Below are 21,856 nucleotides of genomic sequence, written 5' to 3'. Positions count from 1 at the left end.
TAGGCATTTTTCCTAAAGCAATCTACTAATTCAATGTAATCGCCACCAAAATTCCAACTCAATTCTTCATACAGTTAGAACAAACAATTCTCAAATTCATGTAGAATAACAAAAAACTCAGGGTAGAGAAAACCATTCTCAACATAGAAGAACTTCTGGGGAAATCACCATCCCTGACCTTAAGTTGCATTACAGAGCAATAGTTACAAAAACTGAGATTCCACCTCACACCAGTCAGAATGTCTAAGATCAAAAACTCAGGTGACAGCAGATACTGGCGAGGATGTGGAGAAAGAGGAACACTCCTCCATTGTTGGTGAGATTGCAAGCTTGTACAACCACTCTGGAAATCAGTCTGGCGGTTCCTCAGAAAATTGGACATAGTACTACCGGAGGATCCTACAATACCTCTCCTGGGCATATATCCAGAAGATGTTCCAACTGGTAAGAAGGACACATGCTCCACTATGTTCATAGCAGGCTTATTTATAATAGCCAGAAGCTGGAAAGAACCCAGATGTCCCTCAACAGAGGAATGGATACAGAAAATGTGTTACATTTACAGAATGGAGTACTACACAGCTATTAAAAAGAATGAATTTATAAAATTCCTAGGCAACTGGATGGACCTGGAGGGCATCATCCTGAGTGAGGTAACCCAATCACAAAAGAACTCATAGGATATGTACTCATTAATAAGTGGATATTAGCTCATAAACTTAGGATACATTTGCAAAACACATGACACCCAAGAAGAACAAAGACCAAAGCGTGGACACTTTGCCCCTTAGAATTGGAAACAAAACACCCATGGAAGGAGTTACAGAGACAAAGTTTGGAGCTGAGACAAAAGGATGGACCATCTAGAGACTCCCATACCTGGGGATCCATCCCATAATCAGCCTCCAAATGCTGACATCATTGCATACACTAGCAAGATTTTGCTGAAAGGATCCTGATATAGCTGTCACTTGTGAGGCTATCCCGGGGCCTAGCAAACACAGAAGTGGATGCTCACAGTCAGCTATTGGATGGATCACAGGGCCCCCAATGGAGGAGCTAGAGAAAGTACCCAAGGAGATAAAGGGGTCTACAACCCTATAGGTGGAAGAACATTATGAACTAACCAGTACCTCCCAAAGCTCATGTCTCTAGCTGCATATTTATCAGAAGATGGCCTAGTCAGCCATCATTGGGAAGAGAGGCCCCTTGCTCTTGCAAACTTTATATGCCTCAGTACAGGGGAATGCCAGGGCCAAAAAGTGGGACAGGGTGAGTAAGGGAGTGGGAGGGGTATGGGGGACTTTTGGGCTAGCATTAGAAATGTAAATGAAGAAAATACCTAATTAAAAAAAAAAACTTCAGAACAAAGTGGTGGATGAAAAAAAAAAAACTGTATGGTATTGGTACAGAGACAGGCAGGTTGATCAATCGAACAGAATTGAAGACCCATAAATCAACCCAAACACCTATGATCACTTCATCTTTGACAAAGGAGCTAAAACCATTCAGTGGAAAAAAGACAGCATTTTCAACAAATGGTGCTGGTTCAACTGGAGGTCAGCATGGAGAAGAGTGAAAATCAATTAATTCTTATCTCCTTGTACAAATCTCAAGTCCAAGTGGATCAAGGACCTCCACATAAAACCAGAAGTGCTGAAACTAATATGAAAGGAAGTGGGGAAGAACCTCAAACACATAGGCACAGGAGAAAAATTCCTGAACAGAACGCACATTGCTTATACTATAAGATCAAAAATAAACAAATGGGCCTTCATAAAATTGCAAAGATTCTATATGGCAAAGGCCACTGTCAATAGGACAAAATGTCAACCAAAAGATTGGGAAAGACCTTTACCAAACCTTCATCCCATAGAGGGCTAATATCCAATATATAAAAAGAACTCAAGAAGTTAGAACCCAGAGAGCAAAATAACCCTATTAAAAATGCAGTACAGAGCTAAACAATGAATTATCATCTGAGGAATAACAAATGGCTGAGAAGCACCTAAAGAAATGTTCAACATCTTTTTCATCATGGAAATACAAATTAAACCAACCCTCAGATTCCACATCAGAGCACTTAGAGTGGCTAAGGTCAAAAACTCAAGTGACAGCAGATGCTGGAAAGGAGAAAAAGAGGAACACTCCTCCATTGCTGGTGAAACTGTAAGCTTGTAAAACCACTCTGGAAATCAGTTTGGCAGTTCCTCAGAGAATTGGACATAGTACTCTCTGAGGACCCAATTATATCATTCCTGGGCATAAACCCAAAAGATATTCTAACATATAACAAGGACAAATGCTTTACAATGTTCCTAGAAACCTTATTTACAATAGCCAGAAGCTTTTAAGAACCCAGATGTCCTTCAACAGAGGAATGGATACAGTAAATGTAGTACATTTACACAATGGAGTACTACTCAGCTATTTAAAACAATGAATTAATGAAATTCTTAGGTAAATGGATGGAACTAAAAATTTCATCCTGAGTGAGATAAACCAATCACAAAAGAACACACATGATATGCACTCACTGATAAGTGGATATTAGCCCAAAAGCTCAGAATACCCAAGATACAATGTACAGACTACATAAAGATCAAGAAGAAGCAAGACCAAAGTATGTGTGCTTTAGTCCTTCCTAGAAGGCAGAACAAAATACCCATGGGAGGAGATACAGAGACAAAACGTGGAACAGAGACTGAAGGAAAGACCATCAAGAGTTTATTCTTTCTACATCTGTATTTTATCTTTTCTGCTACAGATCCTTCTAAGTAATTCTCCTGGGGCTGCTTTCCCCTTTTCACCTGAATTTCTGCCATCAAGGAGTGGTCTGTCCTACACCATTCTCATGTTGGACTCCCTTCTTCTTCCTCTCCTGGGTTTCTTGTATCAAAATCCTAAATAACTTGCCTCTGTCTCCGTACCCAGCCATTGGCTATTTGAACCTTTATTTCCCAATCAAAACCAAGGACACATAATCGCACTATCTTGCACGCAGACATACTAATTTTCATGTAATATGGAAAATTAGTTAATCTCAACAATTTCATTACGATGAAAGCAACAAACTCGTAAACAAACAAAACAAAAATGCAAATTTCAAATTTCAACCTACCCTATTCAGATAAAAATCAAGAATACAAAATTTTGGTAACTGCTACAACTATAATTGAATTTTCTATGGTGAGTTAAATAAGTAGCTAAGAGTGTAAATAAGCCAGCAAATGAATGAATGAATGAATGAATGAATGAACGAACAAACAAAAAAACAAACAAACAAACAAACAAACAAACAAATAAATAAATTCAAGTCTGTCCTAATACCAAAGGACTTGACATTCTATACAACAGTTTAGTCATATTTCATCTACTGCTATTCTCAAGAGCAAAAAAAATGAAAGTGACTTAAAGAACTATACATGATTAAATGTAATGAAAATACAGTAGAATTTTAAGTAAATAGAAAAAGAATTTGAAATTTTTATGTAAATAAATGAAACTAGAAAAGATTGATGGAGGTGACTCAGAGCCAGAAAGAGTATCAACACATGCTCTTCAATGTAGAACTGAGAATTCTTAAGCACTACATTCTGAGATGAAGAACTGTGAGAAAATAAGAATTACTGAGAACAGAATTAGTCTTCATATGGGCATATATGGAATAAAGGAGACAAAGCCATTAATTTGAGAGAGAGCAGAGTGACCATGGGAGTGGTTAAAGGGAGATGAGGGACCACTTAAAATTACAGCACTCTCATATTAAATTCTGAAAAATGAAAGGAGCTGGTGGTGGGGGTAGGGGAAGGTATGGAATGTAGAACATTCAGAGGATGGACAGGGAGGGGATAAAGTCAGGAGTGTAAAAAAAGATAAAATAAATTCTTTTAAAGGTATCACTTGTTGTAATTAACAAAAAGTTTATATTTTTAAAGTAAAGTTTATCAAATATGAAGGAAAATATACATACAATGATGGGATGTCATCTATAAGAATAACAATTTGTATAATCTATAATATTTGTATATGTTTTGATTCTCATAAACATATAACATATTAGGTACTCAAAAATTAAGTTGCAATTTCTAATTGTAAAATTATTAAAGGATCCTAGCAAATAAGTAATAATAATGACAGGTGGAGTCGAAATATATTTCTATGTATTTTTAATTACTTTTCTGTGATAAACAATGTTCACATGATTCCTGCTTACATGAATTTTTTTCTTTCAAGTATTTTCTTCAATGAAATACTGACATCCTTATTCCTCAGGCTGTAGATTAAGGGGTTCAGCATGGGTACAACAGTAGTATAAAACACAGAGGACACTTTTGCTTGGCCCATAGAATTCAGTGATGAGGGCTGTAAGTACGTGAATGCACCAGAACCATAAAAGATAGCAACAGCAGAGATGTGGGAACTGCAAGTACTAAAAGCCTTGAACTTGCCCTCCCTGGAGTGAATGCAGAGGATGGTGGCAATAATGAAGATGTAGGAAGTAATAATGGTCAGCACTGGGATAAAGACATTCAGTGTAGCAATAACTAGAATCAATATTTCAATGATAAACGTATTAGAGGATGCAAGATTCAAGAGGGGTAGAAGATCACAGAAATAGTGGTTAATCACATCTAAATTGCAGAACTGAGTCCTAAGCATGAAGCCAGTGTTTAAGGATGAACAGAACACAGCAAAAATATATATTCCTGAAATCAGAGAACTGTAAATCTGATAGGACATGGTTACATTGTAAAGCAAGGGGTTACAAATAGCAACATATCGGTCATATGCCATTGCAGCTAATGTGTAGCACTCTGCAATACCAAATATGAGGAAGAAGTAGAGCTGAGCCATACATCCAGAGTAAGAGATGATGTTCTTCTCTGTCAGAAAGCTCATGAGCATTTTAGGAATAACAACTGTGGACTGACAGAAGTCAATGAAGGACAGACTGCTGAGGAAATAGTACATGGGTGTGTGCAGGTGGGAACTGAGCCCAATTAGTGTGATCATGCCCAGGTTCCCTGCCACAGTGATCAGATAGATTCCTGTGAAGAGCAGGAAGAGTGGCAGCTGGAGTTCTGACTTCTCTGAGAGCCCAACTAAGAAGAACTCAGTCACTGTGCAGCGGTTTCCTGCTGCCATGTCCTCCAATCAAATCTAAAGGAGAAAAAAGTTTGCAAACCAATTAACTGATTAAAGTTTATTTTTCATTTACTTGTACAAAAAGTCCGCATGTAAATTATTTCTGCTTAAGTATACATTTGCCATCAATATAGTTTCCTTTAGTGAATTAACTTAGATAAATACAATTAATTTTTAAAAATTTTAAACATATACTTAAAATTAAGAATGCATTTATATAAAATACTACCATTGAGTTAAAGCTATAAAATTTCATGTGTTCAAAACTATGCCTCAAATTTGAGATATAGAGTGAGTATTAGTGTGCAAAGATATCCTACTGTGTCAAGGAAGTAATTTTTCCACAAAGGCAATGAATTATTATCCAAAATCTGATTTCAGATGGGATCTCCAGAGTCCTACATTTTGACATTTCTATTTCTCTAATCCATAATCTACATTAAGTCTTTAAATACACCAAAGTGAAAATTAATTGAGCTATGGAGCACCCATTGCATTAAATATTTGAAATTTGGTACTACTAGGATTAAGTAGTGAATGCATGATTCTACTAGCATGGGATGCTGCTTGGGGAACCATTTCTGGAAGAGAATCAGTCAGTAGTGTTTATCTAAGGAACCCAAAAAGACAAAGTGCCCAGATTCACTCCTATTTCATACCAAGAAAACTGATATCTAATACAATATATTTTTTAATTTTTACAGTGTAAAGAATTAAGTATTACTGGCATCTTATCACTCAAAAAAATCTGCAGTACAATTTTTGCATTGTAAGTTAATACTGAAAAACTTTCAAGTAGAAATTTAGGTATTCCTACATATTAAAATTAAAGAAAGAGACTCAAGTCACATCTTCCTTTTCCACTTATATGTTGTGAAATAAGGAGGATTGCAATGCAGAAACCCATTAGCTAGGGGAAAATATAAGTACTGTCTTATATTCTTTCAAACTCTGCATCATTTATTGATTGTGTACACATAATAACTTCCTAAATGAATTAGAATTTTGTCATTAAAGACATTTCTTTCTTCCCATCTGCACCTCTACTCAGAGATGATGGGCTTGCCTACCCCTTTCAAATACCCCAGAGCCTGTCCGTGTCCAAGGGGTCTGCTGTAACCAGGGACACAGTTGAGATCCCTGCCCCAATACCTAAGGCAGCTGAAAAATCCCACGGAGCAGAAAGTGGATCTATCCCCTCTGCCATAGGCCAATCATCCTTTAGATCTGAACCTCCCTCTGGGACAGATCTGCTGCCTGTCTCTTCAACCACATCCCATAGCATGCTTGTCTCCAAGGATGTCTGACATAATTTGGGACACAGGTGAGACCTCTTTCACACTAACCCATTTCAACTGGGACTTCGTAGAGTCCAGCAGATGTGGGATCTATCTTTTTTACAGGAGCCCCATCTTCTTTCTGATATGTACCTTCACCCTGGTAAGATAGATCAGTGTGACTGCCCCTCTTTCATACCACACATATTGCCTGGAGATCAGCCTTAACTAGGGACACATTTGAAACATTTGACACAATAAGCACAGAAACCATGTCCCTGCCACTGCACAGAGACCAGCAGATTTGGGATGTATCATGCTTTGCCTAAGCCACATAGTCCTTTTATTCTGTACCTCCATCTGGAACTGGGGAAGATCCTACCCTTGGAACCCAAAACCTGACTGTCTCCTGGGAAGTTCACCCTAAACAGGATCGCAGGACATCTGCCCTAACCATGGACATAAGAAGACTGCTCTAACCAGGGACAGAGGAGGCCTATTCTAATGAGGGACACAAGAGTCCCACTCCCCCAACATAAACAGCACTTCCTGCCATCCAGGAGGCCTGACCTAACCCAGGTCATTAACTCTACTTCATCCAACCAGGGAGGCTCCAGTAAGAGATATACATGTGCATTAACACCAGAGGTTACCAAATAGCAAGAGGCAAGCACAAGAACATAAACAACAGAAATCATGTAATCTGGCACTATTACAATCTACTTTTCTCACCATGAAATGCCTGGATTCCATAACATACCTGAAAAGGAATATTCTGACCTAAAATCCCATCTTATGAAGATGGTAGAAGCCTTTTAAGGAGGCTATAAAAACTCCATTAGAGGAATACAAGAAAAGAGGCAAATAGGTAGAAGCACTAAAAGAGAAAATTAAGATATCCCTTGACGGACTATAGAAAATTAAAATCAAGTAGGTAAAAGAAATGAACAAAACAGTTAATGACATAAAACTGGAAACAGAAGAATAAAGAAATCACAAACCCAGACAGAAAACCTAGGAAAGAGATCAGGAGCTACAAATGCAAGCATCACCAGCAGAATACAAAAGATAGAAAAATAAATACCATAAAAGATATTGAAGCATCAATGAAAGGAAAACAAAGTATAATAGGCTCTTAACTAAAAATGCCAAGGAAATCCAGGACACACAAATGACCAAAACTAAGAATAATAGGAATAGAAGAAGGTAAAGATTCCCTGTCAAAAATCAAGAAAACATCTGCAACAAAATTAGAAAAGAAAACTTCCCTAACCTAAAGAAAGAGATGACCAAGATGAAGACTTTATAATATCTAATATATTAGATCAGAAAAGATAATGCTCCCATCACATTCTAATCAAAGCATTAAATGCACAGAACAAAGAAGGAATTATAAGGGCTGTAAAGGAAAAAGGTTGACTTACCAGAATACACCAAACTTCTCAAAAGAGATTCTAAAAGCCAGAAGACTCAGGACAGATGTCACATAGACTCTAAGGGAACAGAAATATCAGCCCAGGCTACTTTGCCCAGAAAAATACTCAATGACCATTGATGGAGAAATCAAGATATTCCATGACAAAACCAAATTTTAACAACACCTTTCAACTAATCCATCCCTGCAAAGGATACTAGAAGGAATACTTCATTCCAAGGAGGGTAACTACACCCATTAATACACAAGAAAGTAATCATCTCACAACACCAAAAAGAAGAGAACCACACATACATAATACCATATCCATCAACAATATTACCAGAAAATAACAATCATTGGTCTTTAATATCTCTCAACATTAATGGGGTCAATTCTCCAATAAGAAGACAAAAGCTAAAAAACTGGATAAATAAATGTGATCAAAAACTTTGCTGTATACAAGAAACATAACTCAGTGATAAAGATAGACACTACTTCAGAGAAGAATGCTGGGAAAAAATTCCAAGTATATATATATATATATAAAACAAGAACAAGAACAACAACAAAAAACAAAAAAAAAACAAAAACAAAAACTTGTGTAGCCATTAAAATATCCAACTAATTAATTTTCAACCAGAAGATAACAAAAGAAATGGGGATGAACACTTCATACTCATCAAAGAAAAAAATCCACCAAGATGAACTCTTAATCCTGAACATCTATCCCACAAATGCAAGAGTACCCACATCCATAAAGAAAAACTTTATTAAAGCTCAAAACACAGTGAACCTCACAGAGTATTTGTGGGATATGTAAACACCACACTCTCACCAAAGGAGGGATCATGGAAAACAAAACTACACAGAAAGAGATTGAACATCTATCTCACAAATGCAAGAGTACCCACATCCATAAAAAGAAGAAAAAAGCTTTATTAAGGCTCAAAACACACACTAAACCTCACACAGTAATAGTGGGATATGTCAACACCACACTCTCACAAATGGAGAGGTCATGGAAAACAAAACTACACAGCAAAAGATTGAAAATAACAGAAGTTATAAAACAAATGGTTTTATGATATAACTTCAGGATGTTTTACTCTAAAACAAAAGAATATAACGTCTCAGCACCCCATGATACTTTCTCAAAAATGGACAATAAAATCAGACACAAAACAAGCCTAAACACATATAAGAAGATAAAAATAATTCCATGCATACTCTCCCATAGACAATGGCTGAACAAAAACAAAACAAAACAAAAAGAATCATGGAAACTGAATAACTTTCTTCTTGATAATAAATTGAAGAAGGAAGAAATAAAGAGCAAAATTAAAGACTTTTAAGAATTCAATGAAAATTAAGGCAAAACATATCCAAAACTTGTGGGACACAATGAAAGCAGGGCTAAGAAGAAAATCCATAATACTAAGCACCTTCATAAAGAAATTTGAGAGGTCCTACACTAACAACTTAACCACAAATCTAAAACCTCTAGAAGATAGAAAACAAACAAACAAAGAGGAGGACAGTAGAAGGGAAGAAATAATCAAACTCATATCTGGATATAACCTGTTAGAAACAAAGAGAACTATACAAAGAGTTAAAAAAATTATGAGCTGGTTCTTTGAGAAAATCAACAAGATAGATACAGCCTTAGTCAAATTAACTGAAGGACACAGAGACAGTATCAACATGAACAAAATCAGAAATGAAAAGGGAGACTTAACAACAGAAACTCTGGAAATTAAAAAATATATATGTCAGATCTTACTACAAAAGACTGTACTCAACAAAACTGGAAAATCTAAATGAAATGAATAATTTCTAGACTGATACCACTTACCAAAGTTAAGTAAAGATCATGTAAACCATCTAAACACTCCTGTAACCACTAAGGAAATAGAAACAATCATTAAAATCCTTCCAAGCATAAAAAGCTCAGTGCCAGAAGGTTTTAGTTCAAAATTGTACCAGACATTCAAACAAGAACTAATACCAAAACTCCTGAAGCTATTTCACAGAATAGAACCATAAGGAAACCTACCTAATATATTGTATGATGCCACAGTTCCTCAGATACTTAAACCACACAAAGACACACAAAGAAAGAATGTCAGCCCAAATATGCTTATGAATATCAATGCAGAAATACTCAATAAAATTCACGCAAAGTAAATACAAGAATATATCAACAGCCTCATACATCACGATCAATTATGCTTAATCCCAGGCATGCAGAAATGGTTCAGGATATGAAAATCCATCAACATAATCCACCATATAAACAAACTCAAAAAACTCACATCATAACCTATAATAACCTGTAAATGCCTTTGAAAAATTGCAACTCTCCATCACCCTAAAAAATTTGAGATTAGGAATTCATGACACACACTTAAACATAGTAAAAGCAATATATAGCAAACAAACAAACAACTTCAAATTAAATGGAGAGAATCTAGGAGCAAGCCCCAAAAATCAGGGACAAGAAAGGCAGCCCCACTCTCTCCCTATCTGTTGAATATAGTACTCAAAGTTCTAGCTAGACAACAAAGAACATCAAAGTGGACACAAATTAGGAAGGAAGAAACCAAGGTATTACTATTTGCAGATTGTATGAATAGTATACATAACGAATGCCAAAATTTCTACCATAGAACTCCTAACATTGAGAAACAACTTCAGCAATATGGCTGGATTTAAAATGTACTCAACTAAATCATTAGGCTTCCTTTATACAAATGATAATTGGGCTGAGAAAGAAATTAGGGAAATAAAATACTACACAATATCCACAAATAATATAAAAAATCTTAGGCTAACTCTAACCAGGCAAGTGAAAGATCGGTATGTAAAGAACTTCAAATCCCAGAGGAACGAAATCAAAGAACACAGAAGATTCTCCCATTCTAATGCAATGGTAAGATTGACCCTGAAAAAAAAAATGATTTCTTACCAAAAGCAATCTACAGGTTCAAAAAAATCCCCATTAAAATGGCAACACAATTCTTCAAAGACATGGAAAAAGCAATTTTCAACTTCATATAAAAAAAAAAAGCAAAAACAACAACAACCAAAATAATAATAATAATCTTAAAAAAATCCCTGCTGGGAAGTGGTGATACACACCTTTAATCCCAGCACTTGGGAGGAAGTGGCAGGTGGATTTCTGAGTTAGAGACCAGCCTGGTCTACAGAGTAAGTTCCAGGACAGCCAGGGCTACACAGTGATCCTGTACCGAAAAAACAAAACAAACAAACAAACAAACAAACAAAAACAATAAACAAACCAAATACAAAAACAAACAAAAAAATCCCAGGATTTAAAAAAAAAAAAAAAAAAAACCTCAACGATAAAAGAACATTTGGAGGAAATCATTATTCTTCAACCTCAAGCTGCAGTACATATAGAGCAATAGAGAGTAAAAACATAATATTGGTACAGAGTCTGACAGGTCAATCAATGGAATAAACTTGAAGACCCAGAAATAAACTCACATACTTATAGACACTCATTTAACAAAGAAGCCAAAAGCATTTGATGGAAAAAAGAAATAACCTTCAACAAATTGTGCTGGCCTAACTGGTGGTCTACATGTAGAAGAATGCAAATTGATCCATATCTATTACCTGGTACAAAGGTCAAGTCCATGTGGATCAAGGACCTCAAAATAAACCCAGACATATAAAATTTAATACATGAGAAAGTAGCAAATAATCTAGAATGCATTGGCACAGGGGAAAATTTCTCATACAGAACACCAGTGAATCAGGTTCTAAGATCAACAATTGATGAATGGAACCTCATGGAACTAAAATTCTTCTGTAAGGAAAAGAACACTGCCAATGGGACAAAATGACAGACTACAGATTTGGAAAATATCTTTAGTAACCCTACGTCCAACACAGAGCTAAAATATACAACATATACAAGAAGGTAGACTCCAGAAAACCAAATAACCCAATGAAAATATGGGGACATATTGCCCGAGCTTTTGTCCCCGCCGGCAGGAACACACTGAGGACAACCGGAATCTTCTGCGGCAAAGCTTTTATTGCTTACTTATCAGGAGGGAAGACGCGAACCGGGAAAATGGCGCTGCTTATATAGCCCGCAGCGTGATGTTTCAGCACCTGATGTGGCGTGACAGCTCCTGATTCGTTGCTCGCCCATCACCCCATTACTATGCTGGGAGATGGGCAGTGACTAGGCGTGAGTTCACTCTTGCACTTGTGCATAAGGCTTATTTACTAATCCAGCGCAGTGGAAGCCAGCACCATCTTATAATGGCGATTGCTCACAGCACGCACGCGATTGCTCGCAGCATGGCTCTCCACAGGGACAGACAGAATTTTCAGGAGAAGAATCTCAAATGACTGAGAAGCACTTAAAGCAATGTTCAGCATCCTTAGCCATCAAGGAAAGACAAACCAAAATTACCCTGATATTACACCTTACACAAATCAGATTGGCTAAGATCAAAATCTCAGGTGACAGCATACACTGGCAAGGATATGGAGAAAGAGGAACTCTTCTACATTGCTCATGGGATTGCAAACTGTTACAGCCACTATGGAAATCAATATGGTAATTCCTCTGAAAATTAGAAATAGTTCTATCTAAAGAACAAGTTGTATCGTTCCTGAGCATATAGCCAAAAGATATTCCACTTAACCACAAGGACACATGCTCTACTTATGTTTATAGTGGCCTTATTTGTGATAGCCAGAAGGTAGAAACTGCCCAGATGCCCCTCAAATGAAGAGTGGGTGCAGAAAATGTGGTTCATTCATATAGTAGAATACTATCCAGCCAATTAAAAACAAGGACATCATGAGTTTTGCACACAAATGAATGGAACTAAAAAATATCCTTCTGAGCCAGGTAACCCAACCCAAAAGGACATACATGGTATGTATTCACTGATAAGTTGATCATAGCCAAAAAGTACAGAAGAGCCATGATACAACTCAAAGACCATTTGAAGCTTAACAAGTATGAAAGCCCAAGTGTGGATGCAATTCAATTTAAAAGGGCAAACAAAATAATCACAGGAGGCAGAGGGAGGAAGGGACTTGAGTGAGAGAGGGGAAAAGCAGGGCAGGATCATGTATGGGAAAGAAGCCCAGGGAGTCAAGAGAATGAATGGAAATATGCAGCAGTAGGGGTTGGAGGTGTTGAGAAACACTAGAAAATCTCAGAGAACTAGGATGTGAGAGGCTTCCAGGACTCAATAGGTATTTCTTTAGCTGAAATGCCCAACTGTGGGGAGGTGGAATCTGAAGAGACAACCACTAGTAGATTGACATAACCACGAACCCGATCCCCCCCCCCCAGCTGAAGCATGGGGCTAGTCAACCACCTTCAAAAGTTTTGACCCAGTATTGTTCTATCTAAAGCAAATGCAGGCACAAAATGGAGAAGAGACTGATGGATCGTCTATCCAATGACTGGCCTAATTTGGGTTCCATCCCATGTGGAGACACCAAACTCTGACATTATTACTGATGTCATACTCTGATTACAGACAGGAGCTTAGTGTGACTGTCCTCTAATAGTTTCTACCAGAAGCTGACAGGTGCCAATGCTGATATTTGCAGCCTACAATTGGAATGAGGTCATGAAACCCTATGGAAGAATTATGGGAAGGAATGTTAGAGCTGAAGGGGATTGCAACCCCATAGGAATTACAACAGTTTCAACTAACCTGGACCTTGAGAGTTCTCAGAATTAGACCACCAATCAAAGATCATACACAGGCTAGTCCATGGTCCCTGACTCACAGAAGCAGATGACTATTTTGTCTCACAACAGTGGGATAATATCAGTCTAATCCTATAGATATTTGAAGCCCCAGAGAAGGGGGATTCTGACAGGGGCTCACTGTCACCTTATGAGAAGCAATGAGGATGAGGTATGGGTAAAGAACTCAGGCAAGAGGACCAGGAAGTATGGCAACATTTGGAATATAAATAATTCAATAAAAATAAAAACAAAAAGTAAAATTTGGAATGTTTTAAAAACACTTCTTGCATAGATAATAGCATAAATATCAAGAAAGCTTACATATTGAAGTACTCAGAGTAAGACAGAAGGCCTTGCAGACAACATAGATCAAATTAATGGCAGCTCTAGAAGAATTCACCTTCAGATTCATTAGAAATAAACACATAACAATAATTATTAGATGTCAAAACATTAAATAATTTTAATCATAATACGAAAGGGGCCAGAAGTACTGTAGGAGACAAAGTAATGCAGCAATTTGGGGTGTACTTGGCAATTACAATGACCCAGCCAGTGCTTTCATGATTTCAAAGAAGCAGTTTCTACATCAATGGTGCACATGAGACTGAGCCTCTAAATAATACATCATGACTTTGTGAGGAAGTAGACCTGACACTTCCACTCCCTATTAAGACATGGACTACTAATAGTTCTAAAGTGGAGCAGACTTTGTCTTCAATTGTGTTCTTACTAATAAGATCACAATACACCACTGTATAGTTCTAAACTTCTAGTCAGATAAGATAGTAAAACAAATAAAAAATTCATCAATGAGGGAGAAGACAATTGTATGTACAATAGATTGTAGTAAAGAATACTGGACAGAAGATGGTTATGGTGATACCAGTCAGAGTGTGTGTCTGTGGGGTGTGTGGGTGTGGGTGTGTGTTGGTGTGTACTTGTATAAAAATTTCAAAAATCTTTAATGAAAATAAAAATTAATGAGTTTGTCATCTAAACTTAAAATGGCAGCCCTCTTCCAATGACTTAGGAATCACTGTAAAGAGTGTTAGGAAGCTTGGGAGATTCAGAGGTGGTAGGTGACTACAGAAAATCCGTGTGTCTGGACACAGTGGAGCAGACTCACCATGATTGTTCCAGTATGCACAGGATCTATGTGAGCCCAAGTAGACCATATGCCACCATGGAAATGGGAGTTACACATAGAGTTCATGCTTACAGAAGAGATATTGGCATTTGATAACTCTTGAAATGGCATTCCAGTTTTCTCTCATTTGCAACCAGACATGGTTACAATGCAACAGAGGTAAATCATATGACCCACTAAATGTGAATAGAACAAATTGGAATGCTGTGAAAACAGTAACAAGATAACACAAACCTGCATGGGATAGACAGGGAAGGAGCATTAGCCTCTGAAGTGTTGGAGAATAGATAGTGAATATGAACAATGCATGCTTATAAAAATGTAAGAGTTAATTATTATATTTTAAAGCTTAAAGTTATAAAAAGCAGGTGACAGATCCACAGTTAAAGGACTTAATGTGAAATACCTAAAATATTCATAATTTGTAATACCATAAAACATACTTTAAACTATGTTTAAAGTTAAGTAAATATATTTTTGAAAATAAACCTTATAAATAAGATATATAGAAAGCCAGTAAGTGAAGAGTAAATTTGTATACAAGATATCATCATACAAAGAAATTAAAATTGACTTTGAAAAATTCCAGTAATCACTAACCCAGATGAGGCGTATCTAGGCACATCACACAACGTGTGTTAGTGGAGTAAAATGTTAAGCCTTGTAATTTTGTAAAACTGGTTTACAACATATTTTAAGTGTGAAGACACATCTTCTATGCACTTCAATTATTATTTCTTAGTTTATACCCAGGATAAATGGGAACAATTTTCTGCATAAAAAATGATAAGGGCTGGAGAGATGGCTCAGCCGTTAAATGATAGGCTCACAACCAAAAATATAAGTATTGAGAAAATGTTCTGGCAGCTGAATACATCCATTGTTGAGGCTTTAGTAAGAAAGAACCCAAATAATCTGTTGCATTTTTTGTATACAATATAATTCTAGTTACATTTATTAAGGAACAAATAACTCAGTCAGTCAAAAACACATAATTCAAAAGCATGGTATTATTGGAATAGCATGAAGTACACTTTTCAAATCAGGTTGAACTTGCGCAGGAATTATGAATATTGTTATAATCACTATCAGTTCAAATGTGCAGCTGTCGCCTCTCTCTGGATGACATTGTTTCCTTGTATTCATCCACCATCTCGGGTGAATGGGTTCTCTCTTTGAAAGTTGTTGGTTAGAGAGAATCCATCAGCCCCTGAAAAAAAATCACAGGCTCTTCTCATTACCATTGATTACACACTAGAGCCCAATGGTATGACCTTGTTACTGAGGGAACACTGTTTTTGAATCATAGAACAAAAAATTATAAAGATATCTGACTTTGCCTTGAACATTCATCACTATTTACTAGCTTTCACAGTGCTGAAAATTAATATGAACACTACTGGAGGAAACCACTGCTCAACATTTTTTTTCTGTAGTTGAACCTGTGAGCTATATTAACATCTGGATTTGAAAATATTCTCATGTCAACAACGAAGTCATGAATATCATGAGTGTATTGAAGCATTTTCCCTCCACAAGATAAAATGTATACCTCACAGTACTGTCAAACCAAAGACTTGTTGTGTTTTAAGCATTTTAAAAATAATATCAAAGTATATTAAATATTATACTGTCCCAGAATACACACTATTTTGAAGCATTGCATGTATGTATTGTGTTTGTTTATTTTTTATTATATTGCTTAATTATTCCTTTGTACAATGGCTTTGTAAATGCTGTTGTAGTAATTATTGAGCAAAGCACAGTTATCCATGCACTAAAAATACTTGTTATGTTTTTCTTACTTTAGTTTTTCAAACTTTAATTACACCTATTTTCAATACACTAAACCATATTTTACTCCTGTATCACTTTAAGCCTGATATTAGTACTGTAAATACCTCATGACAAGTTTTATACTTGATAGTCCTTAAAATTCAAACAATGTATTCTATATTTATATTTTGTTATTGTGTGTCCTTATATTGAAAAATGTTCCAATGGAATCTACAAAATTGAATAATGAAACAGTAATGGCATAAAATATCAAATTTTCCAACAAATACTCAGAAGTCATTCTAATAAAAATACAAACAATGCACATATATTGAGTCTTTCAAGTAGCCCTGAGAGAACGTGAAGAAGAGTTTAATGAGAGAACAACTTGTAATTATAGTGTTCTTTAATGTTCAATATGGTAAAGAAATCAAGCCATAAGACTTATGGATATGCATATCATAATCCAACTAGTGCATTTCATGTATAAAGTCATAGCATTTAAGATACCAATGAACTTGAAGTACTTGAAGCAACATTTTTCTTGTTTAGTCATTTCAGGATTTACAGTAAAAATTAGTACAGCCAGATGTTAAATGAAATTTGTCTAAAATGATTAAAAATAATAGAATCAGGAAAATCGGGATATATATAAAGGGCTCAATACAACATTTTCTTCTTTAAGTCTTTATATATAATATACACATACTCTATTAGGAGTGTTTTAATTTCCTTTCTAAAATACTCAATTTATTTTTGTTGATATTTTAATTATTATATATACTTTATATGCAGTATGTGTGCACCGGTGTATGGTGTATTATGGTGCATGTTATAATGCAAGTGTTTAGGTTTGGACAGCATGTTTTTTCCTACCCCCTTGCAGGTTCAGAGGATAGATCTCAAGTTATCAGAATTATGTTGCAAGAGCATTTACCCTTGGAGTCATCTTGTCTGCCCAATTAGTGCCTTAATTTCTAAGAGAGAACTGTATGCTTTTCACTCAGATGTACAACACATATTAATAGGACTTATATATTAATTTAGTTCCTACCATTCTTATATTTATAAGTCAAATAAGAGGGCTATAACATTGATAAAAATTTTCCAGTACAAAAACATAAACATGTTTATAAGCAAAAACCAAAAAATATGCAATTTTTGTTTCAGTCTTAGCCTTTTCTCCAAGAGAAAACAACCTTTGAAGAACAGCCCTTGTTCAATCTCTATCTCTTCTCAACATCAACTCAACAGCTATAAATAGTTCCTATTCTACATGTAGCAAACTGACTTTTAATATTATATCACATGCCCACACTCTATACTAAGTCATTAAGCTTTCTTCAGTCACTATTTCCTCTTTGTTAATTATTGTATTTGGAGATTATGTTTTATGGTACATAGACTGGTTGCTTATACAAACATTAAATATTCTTAAGATTATTTATTAAAATTGAATATGAAGTGTTTAACTTTATGCAAAACTTCATGAGCAGAAATTTCTTCTGGTAGTATGTGGAGATCTGAACCACCTAAAATATTAGGAATAAAAATTCTAAAACCATAGGAATATCAAATGAGTTATGCACATGAGGTCTATTAGGTTGAGTAAAATTGCTCTTAGACTTTGCTTCAAAGAGAGAACCTGGCAAATTTTTCCACCTGCCCACATATTATTCCTCCTAATTCTCTCTTTGTTTCTTACTCCCCATATCTTTCAGAATATTGCTAAATTACAAAGCAAATAACTCTGAACTTTGGTCACTCTGAACTTTGCAGCAGAATAAATTAATGTGACATCTGCTCTGCTTTAAGGAAGTCACAACCCAAATCTTCCCTATTAGTGTATATTAATTAGAGATGGATTCTAAATATGTGATAAAATTTGCAGACAAAATAAAACTAGGAGGAAGATGCAATACAAGTTCTAACTGGATGGGTTATTATTGCATAATCATGGACTAACACTAAATAGAGCAACGTACCTATATTAACAGTATTGATGCATAACAAACAAAAATATGACTAAATTAACAACCATAAAATGAATACTATTCAATATATTTAGTTTTTAAAATTTGGATGTTAACATTTTAACATTTTTATCATTCATAAATATGTTTTGCTATGCAATTATTCCAATGTCTATAGTTTTAATATTTTTCTCTGAGAATTCATGTTGGTCTCCAATAATTATCATAATGAAATAAATTTTCGAAATATGTTATATGTAAGCATAGTTATTCAAATTATGTTAGTAACCAAAATTTAGCTCAGTGGTTTGTTTCTACAAAATAAAAGAGGTCTAATCTTGTTATTGAAATTAATTACATCAATTAAGGTCATAATTGTAGGAATCACTGATTAAGATGGTTTGTACTGTCTAATTCCTTTTGTTTGGTTGGGTTTTTTTTTGTTTTTTTGTTGTTGTTGTTTTTCGAGACAGGATTTCTCTGTGTAGCCCTTTACTATCTAATTCTTTGAGGTTTTTTTTTTTAATTAAATTGAATGAGATATTACACATCTCTCATGGTGAGGAGTATATTTTGTAGCCAGCATGCCTTCAAATTACTAAGACCCCATCTATACAAGGAAAAGATAATTTGAACTCATTACATATTAAAATAAAAACAAGCTAATAAATCAGTTTTAATGATGTGTTACATATAAAAGCAGTAAAAATAAATTTTGAAAAAAGGCCAAATTAACATCTAAATTGTATTTAAATGACAACATATACATAAGTGTGTGTGTGCTTGTCTTTGTGTGTGTATGTGTGTGTTTCTAATTCCTATGTAAAAATATAGGTAAATATTAAATAAATTAAATAACAAAATTCATAGAATAAGTGAAAATGAATGGAAATGCTTAACTTTTCATGAAAACCAAATCTTAGAATGTATCAAATTATACTTTATTATTTTAGATTATCGTAATACATTACGTAACAGTCATTTCTGAAAGATCTCTGATGTGACTTCTCAGCTCTATAGCTGTTGAAATGGAATACAGCCAAGATGTCACAATGATATCTGAAAGTTAAACCAATAAGCTACTTAGTGCTCACCATTTACCACAGTTTTACTCTCTTCCAAGGCTTTGCTAAGGCTTCCATTTCTTACATGTTCCATGAAGTTAGGAAACAATAATATGAAACTAATATGCTAAACTTCAGGTAGTGACATTCACTGTGGATGTTCTAGACAAGAAAAGATATTGGCAACAAAAAGTACAGATTTGATAGGGGTGATATATTTAGTATGCAGCAAATATATTGTTAGAAAGTTTGTGAGGTTTGGAAGTATAACAAATACAGACCTTAATAATTAAATGGGGATATTATGCCAGTTTCTTATCTAAAAAAGGGAAAATATTTATTTTTTGTTTATGGGTTATACTGCACAGATATGAAGATAATTTACATTTATAAACCTAGAGAAGCAAGTTCCTTAAATTTATTTGTAAAACTACCACTGTCAATTGTCATGGTTTTGTCTTTTGCTGTGTATTGTATCACTAAGTGTAGGACCCCAAGACCTGGATTCCCCTGAAAAAAGAGTTCACACATAGACCAAACTGAAGCTATGTGAAGTCCCCTGAAGTTTCCTTGATTGGTACATAAGGATGTCAACAGCCAATAGCTAACCAGAAGAAACATTTGTAGAGTTTAGGATTCCTAAGCTGGATGCCAGAGAACACCACAAGTTGGGGAGGATAAGGTGAATGGAGGATAAAGTTGCAATGGGGTAAGAATTTTCAAAAAATGGCCATGTGGTTTGGCTAACTGGACATAAGAGCAGCCCACATGAAACATGGCAAATTAAATGATAGGATTATTGGCAAATAGAAAAAAATAGCATAGAAGATAAATATCTCTCAGCTCTCGTGATGATTAAGGCTTGTTATAAGTGTATATTCTGTGCTGTGCACTTGTTTGTGTGTGTGTGTGTGTGTGTGTGTGTGTGTGTGTGTGTGTGTGTGTGTGTGTGTTTTATCTGGGAACTAAATGGTTAGAGGTAGGGAAGAAACCCTCAGATATAGACAAAATTTTCTTCAACAGTATACTCATTTGACCCTCTTAAATTCTTCATGCAAAAAACCCCCTCCTTCTGTGATGGACATAATCATCTGCTTACAGTTCGTAGAGTATATTATAGTTGTTTGTTGTCTCCATTTTACAAGGCTCTTCATTCTATTTGAAAGAGAATCACTATGCACTTTTCCTTTGTTATTTGATAAATATATAATTCCTTCTATATCCCATTTAAAAGTATTACTGACATGGTGTAATTCTCCAAAATCTTGTAAAGGATTTACTCTGAACCTCATGCTTCCTTGGGAAATAAAGAATACTACTAGCCAGATGACCTTTTGGACTTATTTGCCAGTCCCCGCAGTAATACATGTCTGACGCATTACAGCTGTGTATAGTTCTCTCAAGAAGCACCAAGTTTTCTGCAGTTAGCATTTAAAAGACAAGATCTAGTAGTCAATATCAACAATACCTTTGAGCCTGGTCTGCTTTTCCATTCACCTTCTTCCAGGACTCAACTCTTCTTTGCCTGTGTAGTTTCTATTTCACACCCACACTCAACTGAGCAGTTATGAAGCTCTGTCTTGAGTTTATCTTCTCCAGGTACTGTTTGCAGTAAAATAAATATTCCCTATGGATACTCATTATTCTACAAATGTTCTAATGAGAAAAGTAAACAATTATGAGTACTAATTCTCCAATTGCCAAGACAATCTACAGATGATTTCTGGTAACTTCTAACTGTCAACTCCTACAAAAGATTTTGCATGTGGATCACTGAAGAGCTGTGGAAAAATGATCCAGCATGTGTTGGTGGGTATGAGATTCTCTACATTTCTTAGGAGCCTTTGGATGACACAACAGACAAAGGCCACAGTGAAGTAACCAGGTTTTAGAGAAGCAATGACTTTTCTGATGAGCTATATATCTATTTTAAGTTTAACATTATTTATATAACAAATTTATTCACAAGAATGTTGTTAACAGTTTCCCCAAGAACACAAACTGCCTTGCTCTCTTCCTCATTAATAAACCAGGAAAACAAAAGAAAGGTCTACATGAAAGAGATAGGGGCACCACTGTGACAATAGGAGGAGTTGAGTTATTTTAGGACCAAATAGATTGAAAAGAGAACAGTCTAAATTCTTAAACTATCAAGGGGGTTTGTAATGCTAATATGTCACTGCGGGGCAATGGTTGCACACACCTTTAATTCCAGCACTTGGGAGGCAGAGGCAGGCAGATTTCTGAGTTAGATTCCAGCCTGCTCTACAGAGTGAGTCCCAGGAAAGCCAGAGCT

At 35.5% G+C, this 21,856-nt stretch overlaps 1 protein-coding gene across 1 annotated transcript; it reads right to left on the bottom strand.

Annotated features, from left to right (window-relative positions):
• Positions 1-4,177: 4,177 nt before the first annotated feature.
• On the bottom strand, positions 4,178-21,083 carry Olfr27 (olfactory receptor 27). The gene is made up of 2 exons (NM_146829.2): positions 21,029-21,083; positions 4,178-5,163 (listed from the first exon to the last, which is right to left on the bottom strand). The coding sequence occupies exon 2, from the start codon at positions 5,146-5,148 to the stop codon at positions 4,213-4,215; it is 936 nt and encodes a 311-aa protein (NP_667040.2). The 5' UTR covers positions 5,149-5,163; positions 21,029-21,083; the 3' UTR covers positions 4,178-4,212.
• Positions 21,084-21,856: the final 773 nt, after the last annotated feature.

The sequence above is a fragment of the Mus musculus genome, chromosome 9 (genome assembly GCF_000001635.26).
Source record: "Mus musculus strain C57BL/6J chromosome 9, GRCm38.p6 C57BL/6J".
NCBI classification, from domain to species: Eukaryota; Metazoa; Chordata; class Mammalia; order Rodentia; family Muridae; genus Mus; species Mus musculus.
Note: the sequence above shows the minus strand (reverse complement) of the source record. Positions and strands in the feature narration are given on the sequence as shown.